The 14,731-nt window shown below is 36.4% G+C and overlaps 1 protein-coding gene across 1 annotated transcript; it reads right to left on the bottom strand.

Annotated features, from left to right (window-relative positions):
- Window positions 1-8,418: 8,418 nt before the first annotated feature.
- Window positions 8,419-12,515, bottom strand: LOC123896409 (tryptophan aminotransferase-related protein 1-like). Its single transcript, XM_045946799.1, has 4 exons — window positions 12,423-12,515; window positions 9,473-9,646; window positions 8,890-9,173; window positions 8,419-8,719 (listed from the first exon to the last, which is right to left on the bottom strand). Exons 1-4 carry the CDS (start codon window positions 12,513-12,515, stop codon window positions 8,419-8,421), a joined length of 852 nt encoding a protein of 283 aa, XP_045802755.1.
- Between the last annotated feature and the right edge of the window lie 2,216 nt (window positions 12,516-14,731).

Here is a 14,731-nt window from a genome sequence, read left to right as displayed (position 1 = left end):
GTTTTGGCACATTTTGTGGCTAAAAAGGGGGAGTAGTACTTGATCTGTTTGTTTCTGCTACATGTTGTTGTGTCTTTTGTTATGACATGTTTTTAAGTAGCAGTAAGCAAGTATTCAGGGGGAGTAAAAACCCTGAGATGATGCACAAGCTGATGAAGTCAGGGGGAGTTTGCTGCTGTATGGATGCTGCCCTGATTGGACGAACATGTGATAGAAGATGTGCTCCCATATGTCACAACACCTTTGATGACATATGACATATGATATATTTTTTGCTCTGATACCACGTTTTATTTTGCTCGAGGCTAATTGATGATAACTCCGCTGCTGCTGCCTCTGATGCATATATTTTTCACCTATGTGAAATTTTGTTTAAATGATGCTCTAACATCCCTTCTTTTGTGTGACCATGGTGATTTGAAGGATTGCGCTTTTTATATCTCTCAAGGATAATGGCCTGAAATTGTTTTAGCCAAAAATTGCCAAAGGGGGAGATTGTTGGATATTTGAATTGGCTTAATTTTGCTAAAACAAATATACTAACAAGATGTTGGAAAACATGTTACAACATCATATTTATTCAAGGATTTATTCAAGGAAATCTCGCGCATTTATGAAAGCATCTGCTATATATGGAAATCCACTTTAAAAGCACGCGTAATGGAGATCTGATCTGATCAGGAGTTTTTAAGGATAAGACAGACTTAATGGTACAACGGTATGATCACAATTATCCTATAAAGTCCTTAAACACTTTTGGAAAGTTTATATACAATCTTGATGAAGATCAAAAGAGAATCAGATCACCTTTTATGAGTTACAAGGAGCGTCCTACGAGTAATGAAGAAAGAGGAGCGTGCTAGATCATTATATATACGAAGACCAAGCTCAAGAATAGATATCTGATTGAAAAATATTAGTTCACATATTGAGTCTTTGTTGAGTCTTTTATTATTTGATTGTAATTCTTGCTTGTGGATTCTATAACACAAGTTAAGAAGTGAGTTTGTTATTTTAAGGTTACTCCTAAGCTTTGAAGTACGGAGTTTACCGTGTGTGATTCACTTGAAGCTTTTAAGCAAAAGTGAAGTGTTGTCTTGGCAAGTTGTCGCCACATCTTTCCCAACATTGTATAATCAACACAGGTTGTGTTGTGTGAGTGGAAGTGAGATGGGATCTCATGTCTAGGAGTTCCTAGGCAGAAGTTGCATAAGTAGTGTCGAGGTTATAAGGCGTAAACCAGGGTTTGCTGGAAGTCTTAGTGTAAGGCGTAAATCCTAGGGTTTGCTGGAGGTCTTAGTAACTAGAGCTATTAGTGGATTTCCTTCCTGGATTGGTATCCCCCAGAGTAGGCAGTTGGCTGAACTGGGTTAACAATTACTTGTGTCATTTATTTATTTTCTGTCAGTTTTTATATGTTATATAAGATGTGCCAACAATAGAAAACAACATTATACACAAAGTAGTTGTTGGGACATCTTAGGCAACATCATTCTAGTGATACCAGAATTTCACACTGGAAAACAAATTAGGTCTAACATCTGTGGTATGAACCTAGCTTTCTCACCTATTCATTTTAATGCGTTGCTTGGTCTAGATAACTCTGGGATAGAGTTGGATGTTTTTGAGAAGGACACAAGGTACAGAGATGATCTTCTGGCTCTGATGTGTACAGATTTGAAACTGAAGGGTAAAGTCAAGGGTTTGACTGACGTCTGCAGAGTGCTATTCAAGATTATACTAGCTGCTATCAGTCCAAGAGTTGGTGGTACTGATACAATTTCCTGGACTCATCGTCATCTGATCTACTTTCTTCTGAAAGAAATGAAGGTGAATCTGGGAGAATACTTCTTTGAGAGGATTTGTGAGGCAATCTTCTTAAGCAAATCTCAGAGGAAGACAGCTATAGCCTATCCAAGATTACTCTCAGACCTTCTATATCAAGGACATGTTGTTGAGAATCTGAAGAAGTTCCATCCAGAACTTGTTGAAAAGAAATTCACTCCTGAGATTCTGAATGCCAGCTTTCTCACCAAGATGCGTCTCATCTCATCCAAAGTGGTTCCACCTCCACAAGAGTTTACAGCTAGTCTTGAAGATCGTCTGTATGTGGATGGATATCCAGTAATTTCTGAAATGGATGCTGAGCACATCATCCAAGACTATCTGGAAGTTCTGAGAAAAGAAGGATATACTGTTGATAGGAGTATGGTCCCTCCAGCTCCTGTAAACATGTATAATCCAAAAAGGAAACCTAAGAGGAAAGCTGAACAAGATAAACCAGATCTTCTGGCTCAGAAGAAGGTTAAGGTAGAAGAAGCTGTTGCTGAGCAAAGAACAAAGAGGAAACATGAAGCTTTGACTGGAAAAGCTGCTGCAACATCATCAAAGGAGCCTATCATTGTTGATGATGAAGAAGAAAGTGAAGAGAGTGAATCCTCTGAATCCGAAACTGAGTCTGACGAAGAAACTCTCAATACTAGGCTGCGTCAGAAACGTGTCCCTGATCCTAAAGGTAAATCTACTCAATTCATCTTTAATGAAGCTGAAATTGGAATAGGTTATACAAAACCACTTAGGACTATACTTCCTGAACCCACAATTATTCCAACTTCTGATAACCCACTTTCGGAACTAGAAAAACATCTCAGCCCTGACCCTCTCAATAATCAACCTCTTTCTCATGAAACCCACAAATCACCTCAACCTACATCACAAAAACAGCCATCTGATATTCCACCATCTGAACCTCAACCTGATATTCCAACCCCTGAACAAATTGCTCCTGAACCAACCCCTGAACAAATTGCTCCTGAACCAACCCCTGAACAAATTGCTCCTGAACCAACCCCTGAACAAATTGCTCCTGAACCATCCCCTGATCACATTTATCCTGAATCAACCTCTGACATCTCATCATCTGAATCAACCCATGAACCACATCCTAACCCAAGTGCTGAACACGCTTCTCCTGAGCGTATTCATACTTGTGCCCCCAAGCCTACAGAGGCAGAAGTTGTTATTATTGACAACCCTGCTACTGAAACACCTAACCTCTCTACCATTCCCAATCCTTCACCCTCATCATCTAACCCTTTTAGTAATCTATCCACTCAGTTTCATGATGACTTGGTTAGATTATCTCTGTTAAAGGACAGGTTTTTAGTGTGTCCTTCTGATGTGGACCTAGAAGTGTCAAGCATTAAGGCAAGAATTTGCACTGCTTTGGATGATGCTGCTGAAGAGATTAAGGCTGTAGTTGGTAAGAGAGATCTGGATGTTATAAACTTCATGAGGAAAAGTCTGGCTAGGGCTGAGTTGAAGAGGATTACAACTTTCAATCATGCTGAGTCTGAACGTGCTAAGCTGGATGCACTTGCTGCTGCTGAACAACGTCTGAACGCTTTCAAAGTCATCTGGATAGACTCCAAGCTGTTTCAGAATCTTGAAGCTCAGAGGTCTGAGTCTGAAAGGTTAGAAGAAGCTGCTGCAAGAGTTGCCCAGTTGGCAAATGAGTTGCAACCAGTGGACTTTTCAGAGGATGATGTGCTGGCTTCTCAGAACCAAGAGGATGTGCTGATGATTGACTATCCAGAGGAAGGCGAACCCTCTGATAAAGGCAAGGCACCTTTGGTTGAAGAACAAGTGCCTTTGGTTCAAGATCAAGCTCCTGTGGTGGTTAATCAATTGCAGATTTTTCAAGAAGCCCTGAGGGAACAGCAGGAAGGTTTGGAAAGGCAAAGAGCTGCTCACCAAACATTGGAAACCAAAGTGGATGGTTTAGTTTCCAATGTGGGATCCTTGAATGACAAATTTGACCAACTCTTAGCTTTCCTTAAGAAACCCTAGGATTCTATGCACATTTTCTTTATGTTTTTGCTTATGTTTTGCTTGATTGTTTTCTTTTGTTTTCTGAACTTGTTATTTTTGTCTAAACAACTTCTTTTGTCAATTATGTGATTTGTTATTATTTTTTTTATTTTTTTGTGCAAACTTTCTCTGTTAAATAAGACCATAAGAACACAAGATGCTTTTAAAACGAAAATTTTTATTAATGCTCTAACCATGTTGAGTACATTGGTAAAAAGAAAAGGAAAAAAGACAACCTAATCCTAATCAGATGGATAATACTCAGAAGAAATCTCAGATTTCTCCTCAGCATCCTCTGAAGAAATTTCTATGGGATCTGGGTTTTGTTCTTCCTCTTCTTCTTCTTGTTCCTCTTCTGGAACATAGCTAGCCAAGAACTCAACATAGTCAGCATCATCTTCATTCTCCTCAGCTTCAGAATCTGATGAGATGATTATTATCTCAGCTTCTTGTGGTTTCTTGTTGTCTTCTTTATTTTTCTCATCGTTTTCGCGTTTTTCTTCATCTTTCTTTCTCCGAAACTCTGCAATGCGTGTACTGAACCTTCTCATTCTTCCTAATCTCTCTTGATTTACTCGTTTTCTCTTGTTTTTACTTGAAGAAGGCATGTTAACTCGTTCACCTTTTTATAACCTTTTAAACGCGTTGTTTTCTGTCTTTGAAATAAATTCACCTTTGTAACAACCACTCTTCTTCTTTGACTGTCTTGGTTATATAAATTTTTTTTACTTTTTGATAATGACAAAAGGGGGAGTAGTTACGCATTAATTGATAAGTGATATGTTTCAAAACTGAAACCACGCCTTTTATCTCGCCTTTATCCGTTAAATTAAAAGTTGTTACTTTTAAGTTGTTTTACGTATTTCAATGCGGAGACTAAGTTAGTTGAAACTAAAATAAATTTCATAAGTAAGGATAAGTTAAGAGTGCAATTTTAACTTAGCCTTATGAGACTTAGGGGGAGAGCTTGCAAACCTCTCACTCTGAAGAAAGATATGAAACTTGTTTTATTTCAGATTATCTTAATCTTATACTAAATTAAAATATCATGGATATAACCTGAAGTTTTGGCTTTAAGGAGTATCAATCTTAGGGGGAGCTTGCAAACCTCATAAACCTAAGAGAAATATGATAAGTTAATTTAACAACAATTGTCAATTAATACTTATGTTTGTCATCATCAAAAAGGGGGAGATTGTTGGAACAAAATTGATTTAAAAATGTTTGCCCCTAAATCTATAAAGGTTTTGATGATAACAAAGTATTAATAAACAATTGGAAGGACTAAAAATTTATTTTAAGTGCGCAGATATAAGCATCAGACAAACTCTGAGTGAAGCTCAGAGGATGTGAATTCAGAAGTTCATAAGCGCTCAGAAGATGTTGGACTTCAGAAGTTACAACATTCAGAGGATGAAGACTTCAGAACTTCTTAAGTGACTACAAGCTTCATCAAACTCTGAAGAGCTTCTTGAAATCTGTGAAGATTCCCTTTGTTAGTCAACTCTTCTACCAATGAAGAAAAGGACCTTTCTAGCCTGATCAGTTCAGCTACTCTCGCTTTGTCTGTCCTAACTTGAGAACGTGGGTCTTCAGTTTTGTTAGCTGAATAAGGAAAGTCCACTCTGCAGTAGTCAAAGTACCTGAAACTCTTTCTTAGTTTTGGATACAACCAAACTGCATCAAGACAGACTGCTTGAAGACAAAAGATTATCAACTCCAACGGTTCTTTTTGCAACGACTCTTTTCTGGTGGTATATATACTAGAAGAATCAGCTAAAAATATACATGATCAAGATTTGAACGTGCGCTGAACAAATTCTGAATTCTGTGTATACAAGCTCTGAACCTCTTATCAAGTGTTTTTGCACTTTAGTCAAATACTCTGTACTATTTGTATTTGCTCTCTTTAGGTTCATCTAAGAGCATTTGTATATCTTCATATACTTTACTATTACTTGAGGAAACTTAAGCTTGTGTGCTTAAGTGTGAAGTCTTAAGCTTGTGTGCTTGAGCATTGTTGAGAAGTCTCTTGCTTGTGTGCTTGAGCAGGTGTAATCTTGTGTGATTATAGTGAAATCCCTTGGAAGTGCAAGGGGACTGGACTACTCTCGTTTTGTGAGAGGAACCAGTATAAATTGCTTGTGTGATTTCTCTCTCTCTCTTGTTATTATTTGTGTTATTAATCCGCTGCTAACGTAGTTGAGTTAAGACCTTGAAAAAGTTTTAACTTAGCTAAAACACAATTCAACCCCCCCCCTTCTTGTGTTTTCACACCTTCAAATAGGAGAGACCACCATACTTTAATAACTTAATATGCTCTTTGTTTTGTTGATGACGATGGGTGTCTATATCTGTCACTCTTGGTTGATTTTTGTTTTTATTTAGTTGTTATGTTTGCACTCATATATATATAGCGAGAGAAAAAAAATTGTGAAAGAGATGACTAATAATATCTTCTTTATTTGTCTCCCTAATTCATTCTCCCTTTTATATAATGTGATGTGATACTTTTTTTTTGTTCTTAACATATTTAACCATTGCGATGGTTCATAAAAAAAAACTTGACTATTTTGTGTTCTTGCCATATTTGACCATTGCGATGGTTCATAAAAAACATTGACCTTTGCGTTGCGATGAGGATGAATCAACACGCCGTCATCTAAGCTTAAAAAAACACCTAAATACATTGGATGTGTATAGTATTATTCAACGAAAAAAAAATATAGTGATAATATTAGAAAAAAATAATTGATAAGCAAAATGAAAATTACATTAGCAGATAACATTCCTATATATATTAACAAAATTCATTGTATATTATTAGGAACCTCCCCTCTAATCCATCGTATATGATCCATTAGCAGATAATATTATTTTATATGTTTAACAAAATACGTGGTATATGATTAGGAACATCCCCTCTAATATGTTGATCCATCTTCTTCTTTAATAAATAATTTTATTCAATTATATTAAATTAATTAAATTGTGGTCATGTAGAAGTATTTCTTAATTTATTAAGGAATTGTAAATTTCATTTAATAAATGTGTATGGTTTTTGTAAGAATACAAATAGTAAAACATCATCAACTGTGTGTTGGTTTTTTAAAGGAACCAAAATTTTAGGATGAAATTAATAAGTTAAAAGAACCAGATATTAGAGATCGAGAGCAATATCTCATCATTATCCCCTCTTTTATACCACTGCATATGACCGTTGGTGTTGCAATCAATTAAAATTACACAGAACATTATAATAACATTGTAGCATCGTTCACTTTATTTTACAACTTATCTTGGCAACTCTAGTCGAGGCACTCTTTGGAAAACTCTTTTTTGTCCTTGCTGACTAATAATCAAAAGTTTCCGCATAATTTGGTAGAGTTGTTTGTGATAGATGGTGAATCACTTGCTATTGGGAGACATCGATGATTGTAGAGCTTATTTTTTGGAATAAAATTGGAAGAGTGATAAAGAAGTTAATAATGCATCAGTTGTTAGTAACATAGTGTGGCTAGATGAATCCATTATTGTTGTTACTACAAATGTGATTAGTATGATTTTGTCTATTATTTAGTGGATATATATTATAATTATCTTAATTTTTATTAAAAAAAAAATGTCTTTACGAGTTTTCTAAGTTTGTAATGAATTATTTTAATATGTTAATTTACTAATTTTCAATGTGGCCAAATGATAGAATGCCACATTATAAAAACTTTTAAGATCATTTGAGTATCATTTATGGCTAAAATAATGCATCAGCAATACTTCGAAAGCTATTAATCTTATTGATAGAAAATATTTTGGGAGAAATTTTGCTATTAAAATTGATTTCAATAATGTCATGTTATTAAAAATTCAATATTTCGTAAAATTTTGTAAAGAAAACACAAACTATGAATTTAAAACATATAAATCGTTGACTAAATGAACTCAGTTGAGGCCAAAATTAAATTCTATATAAACGATTTCTCTCAAAATTGAACTTATAATTAAGATCCACGACTCCTATCTATGTTGTTTAATCATCACACATCCTCTATCTTAATAGCACAAATGATGTATATTTATATATTTTGATGAAACTCATGCTAACTAGCTAACGATACATACGACATTTTTTGAAGGTTCCAACATCATTCTCTTTTAGCATTTGACAATCTTGTACATAATTCATTGAACTCATCATCTGTACCAATCATGCTAACCCTAACATACTTTGAACTGACACCAAATCTCTCCCCTCCTCTTGTACGAATCTTCAAGTTTTCCAAATAACTCTCGCCTTCTTTTATCCCCTCCACGCACTTCAACCAAGCAAAAGCTGTATAGGAATTTTTTAAAATTTAGTGAAAAAAAAAGCAACAAAAAACTGATAACTTGTGGAAATATGTAACTCATACATTTTTAATAGAAAGTGTTGTCAGGTGGCTAATATTGACATGACACCGAAACATGTAACACATTTAATTAATTCATTTTCAGATTTACTATTGGTGTCCATGTGTTTTCAGATTTCATAGGTGAAAATATATTACCTGGCTATTGCTCAGATAAGTCCTTGTTGAAGTGACAATAGGAAGTTGGGTATTTGGTCAAGGTAAAAACCTTGCTTTTCTCAATAGCTGTCTTAAATTTCTCCCACCTTTCTTTCATGAGTCTTTTGCTATAATCAAAAAAGAGGTGATCAGATTCAATGGACTTTAAATTTTTGTAACCATCACAAATCACTCCAATCATCTTAGCAGCTCGAATTTGGGATTCTCTTGACACGCCAATGGAGTTTAACTGTGTGAATCTTATCATCTTTTTAGCAACTTCAATGTCCTTTACAAATGCCCACCTGTGTCACAAAATAAAATAAAATAAACATATTAGCAAAAACATTGCAATGGTAATTGCGGCTATATAGACCTTATTTTCTCCCATTTTATATCTATATAAGAGTTTGTTGCAAGATTGCAAATGCAACAACAAGCGTAACATAGAATATGGTCGATATCACAAACTCACCCGATACGCGAACCAGCATGACCGGTGCATTTGGAGAATGTGAAGACCATAACATCATGGTCAAGCTGATCAGTAATGGGAGTGTATTGCGGCCAGTAATAGGCCAAGTCATAAATGATTTTCCCTTCAACTCGAGAGTTCACTACCGGTACACGAAGAGTCCCATCAGGGTTGTTTGGGGAGGTCACAACCTCTATGTAAGGTTCATCTTTATCATACAGAGCAGCATCACCGGTCCATTGAAATAACCTTGATTGCAAGATATCAGTTGCGTCTTTGTATTCCTGCAAATTAAACACAAGCGCCGTTCTCAGTTAACCTTTCGATCAAACACTAATAAGTCATGATTTATATGTAGCATTAGATCAAGCCATTTCAAGAAGTAATTTTCGAAATTGAAAAATATAATTTAAATATTTGTTATTCATAAAAAAATTCAACGAGACTCAAACTACATATCTTTTGTATTTTCAAAGGACAAAGTGAAAAGTAGATTTGTAGGAACAAATATTTTTTTAAATGAATAAATTGTTTGTAACTAAATCTTACTCAGCTAAAATAATTGAAACTAAAGATAAATTACCGAATAATAAGGAGCAGCAGCAACAACATTGATGGGACGATGAGAGGATTCTGAAGGAGATAGTGCATATAGAAGAGCTTGGTAGAGTTGAGAAGAACCTGTCCCTAATACTAAGAACTTATCTTTTGTGACAGCATTACCGACCACATTGTGGAGCCTCAAAATTGCATCCCTCTGAAGGTGTGAAAACACAAGAAGGGGGGGGGGTTGAATTGTGTTTTAGCTAAGTTAAAACTTTTTCAAGTTCTTAACTCAACTACGTTAGCAGCGGAAAAATAACACAATAAATAACAAGATAGAGAGAGAGAAATCACACAAGCAATTTATACTGGTTCCTCTCACAAAACGAGAGTAGTCCAGTCCCCTTGCACTTCCAAGGGAGTTCACTATAATCACACAAGATTACACCTGCTCAAGCACACAAGCAAGAGACTTCTCAACAATGCTCAAGCACACAAGCTTAAGACTTCACACTTAAGCACACAAGCTTAAGTCTCACACTTAAGCACACAAGCTTAAGTTACACACGTAACAATAAAGTATATAAAAATATACAAGTGCTCTTAGATGAACCTAAAGAGAGCAAATACAAGTATTACAGAGTATTTGGCTAAAGTGCAAAAACACTTGAGAAAGGTTCAGAGCTTGTATATCACAGAGTTCAGAGTTTGTTCAGCGCACGTTCAATTCTTGATAATTGTATATTGTTGCAGCTGATCCTTCTAGTATATATACCCCTAGAAAAGAGTCGTTGCAAAAGGAGCCGTTGGAGTTGATAACCTTTTGTCTTCAAGCAGTCTGTCTTGATGCAGTTTGGTTGTATCCAAAACTAAGAAAGAGTTTCAGTTACTTTGACTACTGCAGAGTGGACTTTCCTTATTCAGCTAACAAAACTGAAGACCCACGTTCTCAAGATAGGACAGACAGAACAGAGGTAGCTGAACTGATCAGGCTTGAAAGGTCCTTTTCTCCATTGGTAGAAGAGTTGACTAATAAAGGAATCTTCACAGCTTTCAAAGAGATCTTCAGAGTTTGATGAAGCTAGTAGACAGACATGAAGTTCTGAAGTCTTCATCCTCTGAATGTTGTAACCTCTGAAGTCCAACATCTTCTGAGCGCTTGTGAACTTCTGAATTCACATCCTCTGAACTTCACTTCAGGACTTATATGATGCTTATATCTGCGCACTTAAAATAAATTTTTAGTCCTTCCAATTGTTTATTAATACTTTGTTATCATCAAAACCTTTATAGATTTAGGGGCAAACATTTTTAAATCAATTTTGTTCCAACAATCTCCCCCTTTTTGATGATGACAAACATAAGTATTAATTGACAATTGTTGTTAAATTAACTTATCATGTTTCTCTTAGGTTTATGAGGTTTGCAAGCTCCCCCTAAGATTGATACTCCATAAAGTCTGAACTTTATGTTTTATCCATGATATTTTAATTTAGTATAAGATTAAGATGTTTGAAATAAAACAAATTTCATATCTTTCTTCAGAGTGAGAGGTTTGCAAGCTCTCCCCCTAAGTCTCATAAGGCTAAGTTAAAATTGCACTCTTAACTTATCCTTACTTATGAAATTTATTTCAGTTTCAACTAACTTAGTCTCCGCCTTGAAATACGTAAAACAACTTAAAAGTAACAACTTTTAATTTAACAGATAAAAGCGAGATAAAAGGCGTGGTTTCAGTTTTGGAACTTATCAATTAATGCGTAACTACTCCCCCTTTTGTCATTATCAAAAAGTAAAACAAAGTTATATAACCAAGACAGTCAAAGAAAAAAGAGTGGTTGTTACAAAGGTGAATTAATTTTAAAAACCAAAAACCAACGCGCTCAAGGGTGTATAAAAAGGAGCAATTTAGCATGCCTGCTTCACGTAAAAACAAGAAGAAACAAGTGAAGCAAGAGAAGGTAGGAATAATGAAAAGATTTAGTTTACGCATCGCAGAGTTTAAGAGAAAGAAGAACGAAGAGAAACGCGAAGACGAAGAGAAGGATAAGAAAAACAACAAGAAACCACAAGATGCTGAGATAATAATCATCTCATCAGACTCTGAAGCTGAAGAGAATGAAGATGATGCTGACTATGTGGAGTTCTTGGCTGGCTATGTTCCAGAAGAGGAACAAGAAGAAGAAGAACAAGAGCAAAACCCAGATCCCATTGAAATTTCATCAGAGGATGCTGAGGAGAAATCAGAGATTTCTTCTGAGTTTTATCCATCTGATTAGGATTAGGTTGTCTTTTTCTTTTTCTTTTTACCAATGTACTCGACATGGTTAACATTAATAAAAAAATTTTCGTTTTAAAAGCATTGTGTGTTCTTGTGTTCTTATTTATAAAAAAAATATCAAGTGGACATAAAATAATTAATCAATCAAAACATAAACAAAATCTTGAAATAGATAAACCAGAAAAAGTGTTCAGAAGGTAAACAACGAAATAAACATGACAAAATAAGCAAGCAAAACATAAAAAAATATGAAGAGAATGTGCATAGAATCCTAGGGTTTCTTAAGAAGGGCTAAGAGTTGGTCAAATTTGTCATTTAAAGATCCCACATTGGAAACTAAACCATCCACCTTGGTTTCCAATGTCTCTTGAGCAACTCTCTGGCGTTCTAGACCTTCCTGCTGTTCCCTCAGAGCTTCTTGAAATATTCTCAACTGATCTGCCATACCTGGAGCTTGATCTTCAATCATAGGTTCTGGTTCTTCAACTAAAGGTGCCTTGCCTTTATCAGAGGGTTCACCTTCCTCTGGATAGTCTATCATCAGCACATCCTCTTGATCCTGAGAAGCAAGCACATCATCTGCTGAAAGATCTTGTTGTTGCAACTCATTTGCCAACTGGGCAACTCTTGCAGCAGCTTCTTCTAACCTTGCAGACTCAGATCTCTGAGCTTCAAGACTCTGAAATAGCTGGGAGTCTATCCAGATGACTCCAGACTCTGAACTCTTGAAAGCATGCAGACGGTGTTCAACAGCAGCAATTTCTTCCAGCTTAGCAAGTTCAAATCCATCATGATGAAACATGGTTAACCTTTTCAATTCAGCCCTAGCCAGACTTTTCTTTAAGAAGTTTATCACATCCAAATCTCTTCTTCCAACCACAGCCTTAACCTTTGCAGCAGCAACATCCAAAGCATTGCAAATCCTTGCCTTAATGCTTGATACTTCGAGATCCACATCAGAAGGACAAACTAAGAACCTGTCCTTTATTGTAGATAATCTAAGCAAGTCTTCATGAAATTGAGTGGATAGATTTCTAAAAATGTTGGATGATGATGGTGAAGGATTGGGAATAGTAGAGAGATTAGGTATTTCAGGAGTAGGGTTGTCAATAGTCACAACTTCTACCTCTGAAGGCTTGGGGGCACAAGTGTGAATACGCTCAGGAGAAGCATGTTCAGCACTTGGGTTAGGATGGGGTTCAGGGGTTGGTTCAGATGATGAGATGTCAGAAGTGGATTCAGGGTGAACATGTTCAGGAGATGGTTCAGGAGATTTATGTTCAGGGTTTGGTTCAGGAGCAATTTGTTCAGGGGTTTGTTCAGGAGGTGGAGAGGATTGTTTTGTGGGAGAGGTTGGTTTAGTGACAGGAATATCTGGTTGAGGGTCAGATGGTGGAATATCAGGTTGAGGTTCAGGTTGAGGTGATGTAGGTTTAGGAGGTGAGCTAGATTTGGGAGGTGATGAAGGCTTCTGGGTGAAAGTTTGATTGTTAAGAGGGTCTGGACTTAGATGTTTTTCTAGTTCAGATAGAGGGTTATCAGAGGTTGGATTATTAGAGGTTGGTAAAACAGTTCTGAGAGGTTTGGTGTAACCTAATCCAATCTCATTTTCATTGAAGACATACTCAGAAGACTTACCTTTATCTTTGGAAGTAGGAGTAGGTCTTTTCTTTAAACTAGCAGCAAGAGTCTCCTCATCAGATTCAGTCTCATCTTCTGATGTAGATCCTTCAGATGAACTGTCTGAACTATCTTCCTCAATAACAATAGGCTTTTTGGAAGCTCTTTCAGCAGCCTTGTTAGCAGATTCTTCATGCTTCCTCTTAGTCCTTTGCTCAACAATAGCTTTTTCTACCTTAATCTTCTTCTGAACCAGAAGATCTGGCTTAGGAAGATCAGCTTGAGCTTCAGCCTTTCTCTTTGGTTTCCTCTTAGGGTTATACAGATTGACAGGAGCAGGAGGAATCATACTTCTATCAACAACAAATCCTTCTTCTCTGAGCACTTCCAAGTAGCCTTGAATTACATGCTCAGCATCAGCTTCAGATATAAGTGGGTAGCCATCCACATACAGACGATCCTCAAGCCTAACAGTGAACTCTTGTGGGGGAGCAACAGGCTTAGATGCAATCAAACGCATCTTGGACAGAAAGTTGGCGTTCAGAATTTCTGGATAGAACCTCTTCTCAACCAATTCAGGATGGAACTTCCTCAAGTTCTGAACAACATGACCTTGATGCAGAAGGTCAGACAACAGCCTAGGATAAACTATAGTAGTTTTCCTCTGAGATTTACTAGCAAAAATGGCTTCACAAATACGTTCAAAGAAATAATCTCCAAGATTAACCTTCTTTTCAGTCAGAAGAAAATACAGCAGATGACGATGAGTCCAGGAGATTGTATCAGTCCCACCAACCCTTGGACTGATAGCTGCTAGGATGATCTTGAAGAGAACTCTACATTCATCAGTCAAACCCTTTACTTTCCCTTTTAAAGAGAAATCTGTGCAAATGAGATGCAGAAGATCATCCCTGTATCTTGTATCCTTTTCAAACACATCTAACTCTATCCCAGAGTTAGGTAGACCAAGAAGAGCATTGAGATGGATAGGCGAGATTGCCATGTTCATCCCACAGATATTTGACCTAATCTGTACACCTGTATAATCCAGCAAACCCATTTCCTTCCTAGTTTTACCCTTCAGACTAGGATTCCTCTCAATAGCAGCAAGCTCTTCCTTCTTAGCTTCATGCTTATCAAATACCTTTGCTTTCATCCAAAATTTCTTCAACAAATCTGGATAAATGGGACCATTAAGCATGTCGAAGTACTTATCCCATCCCTGAGCGATAAAGTACTTTTTAACATCAAACCCATTAGCTTGTAGACCATCAAAATCAACCATCTTCTCTGAAAGAAAAGTAAGTTCAGATTCTGGGAATTCCATCTCGTTCCCAATAATCTGAAGGTTCTTGAAAATAAACGGTGGAATCCTTTTTGACGAAGAAGACGAAGTAC

Source organism: Trifolium pratense, linkage group LG7 (genome assembly GCF_020283565.1).
Source record: "Trifolium pratense cultivar HEN17-A07 linkage group LG7, ARS_RC_1.1, whole genome shotgun sequence".
Classification (NCBI taxonomy): Eukaryota; Viridiplantae; Streptophyta; class Magnoliopsida; order Fabales; family Fabaceae; genus Trifolium; species Trifolium pratense.
The sequence above is the reverse complement of the archived record's forward strand: the minus strand, read 5'-3'. Positions and strand labels throughout refer to the sequence as shown.

Bases quoted from the DNA above. Each gene is read 5' to 3' on its own strand.
- LOC123896409 (XM_045946799.1), bottom strand. From the start codon at position 12,515: ATGTTTCATCATGATGGATTTGAACTTGCTAAGCTGGAAGAAATTGCT. The intron at 9,647-12,422 runs GTCATCTGGATA...TCACACCTTCAG, and splicing joins TCAAGAGTTCAGAGTCTGGA to AGGGATGCAATTTTGAGGCT. The intron at 9,174-9,472 runs GTAATTTATCTT...TTTAATTTGCAG, and splicing joins CTGCTGCTCCTTATTATTCG to GAATACAAAGACGCAACTGA.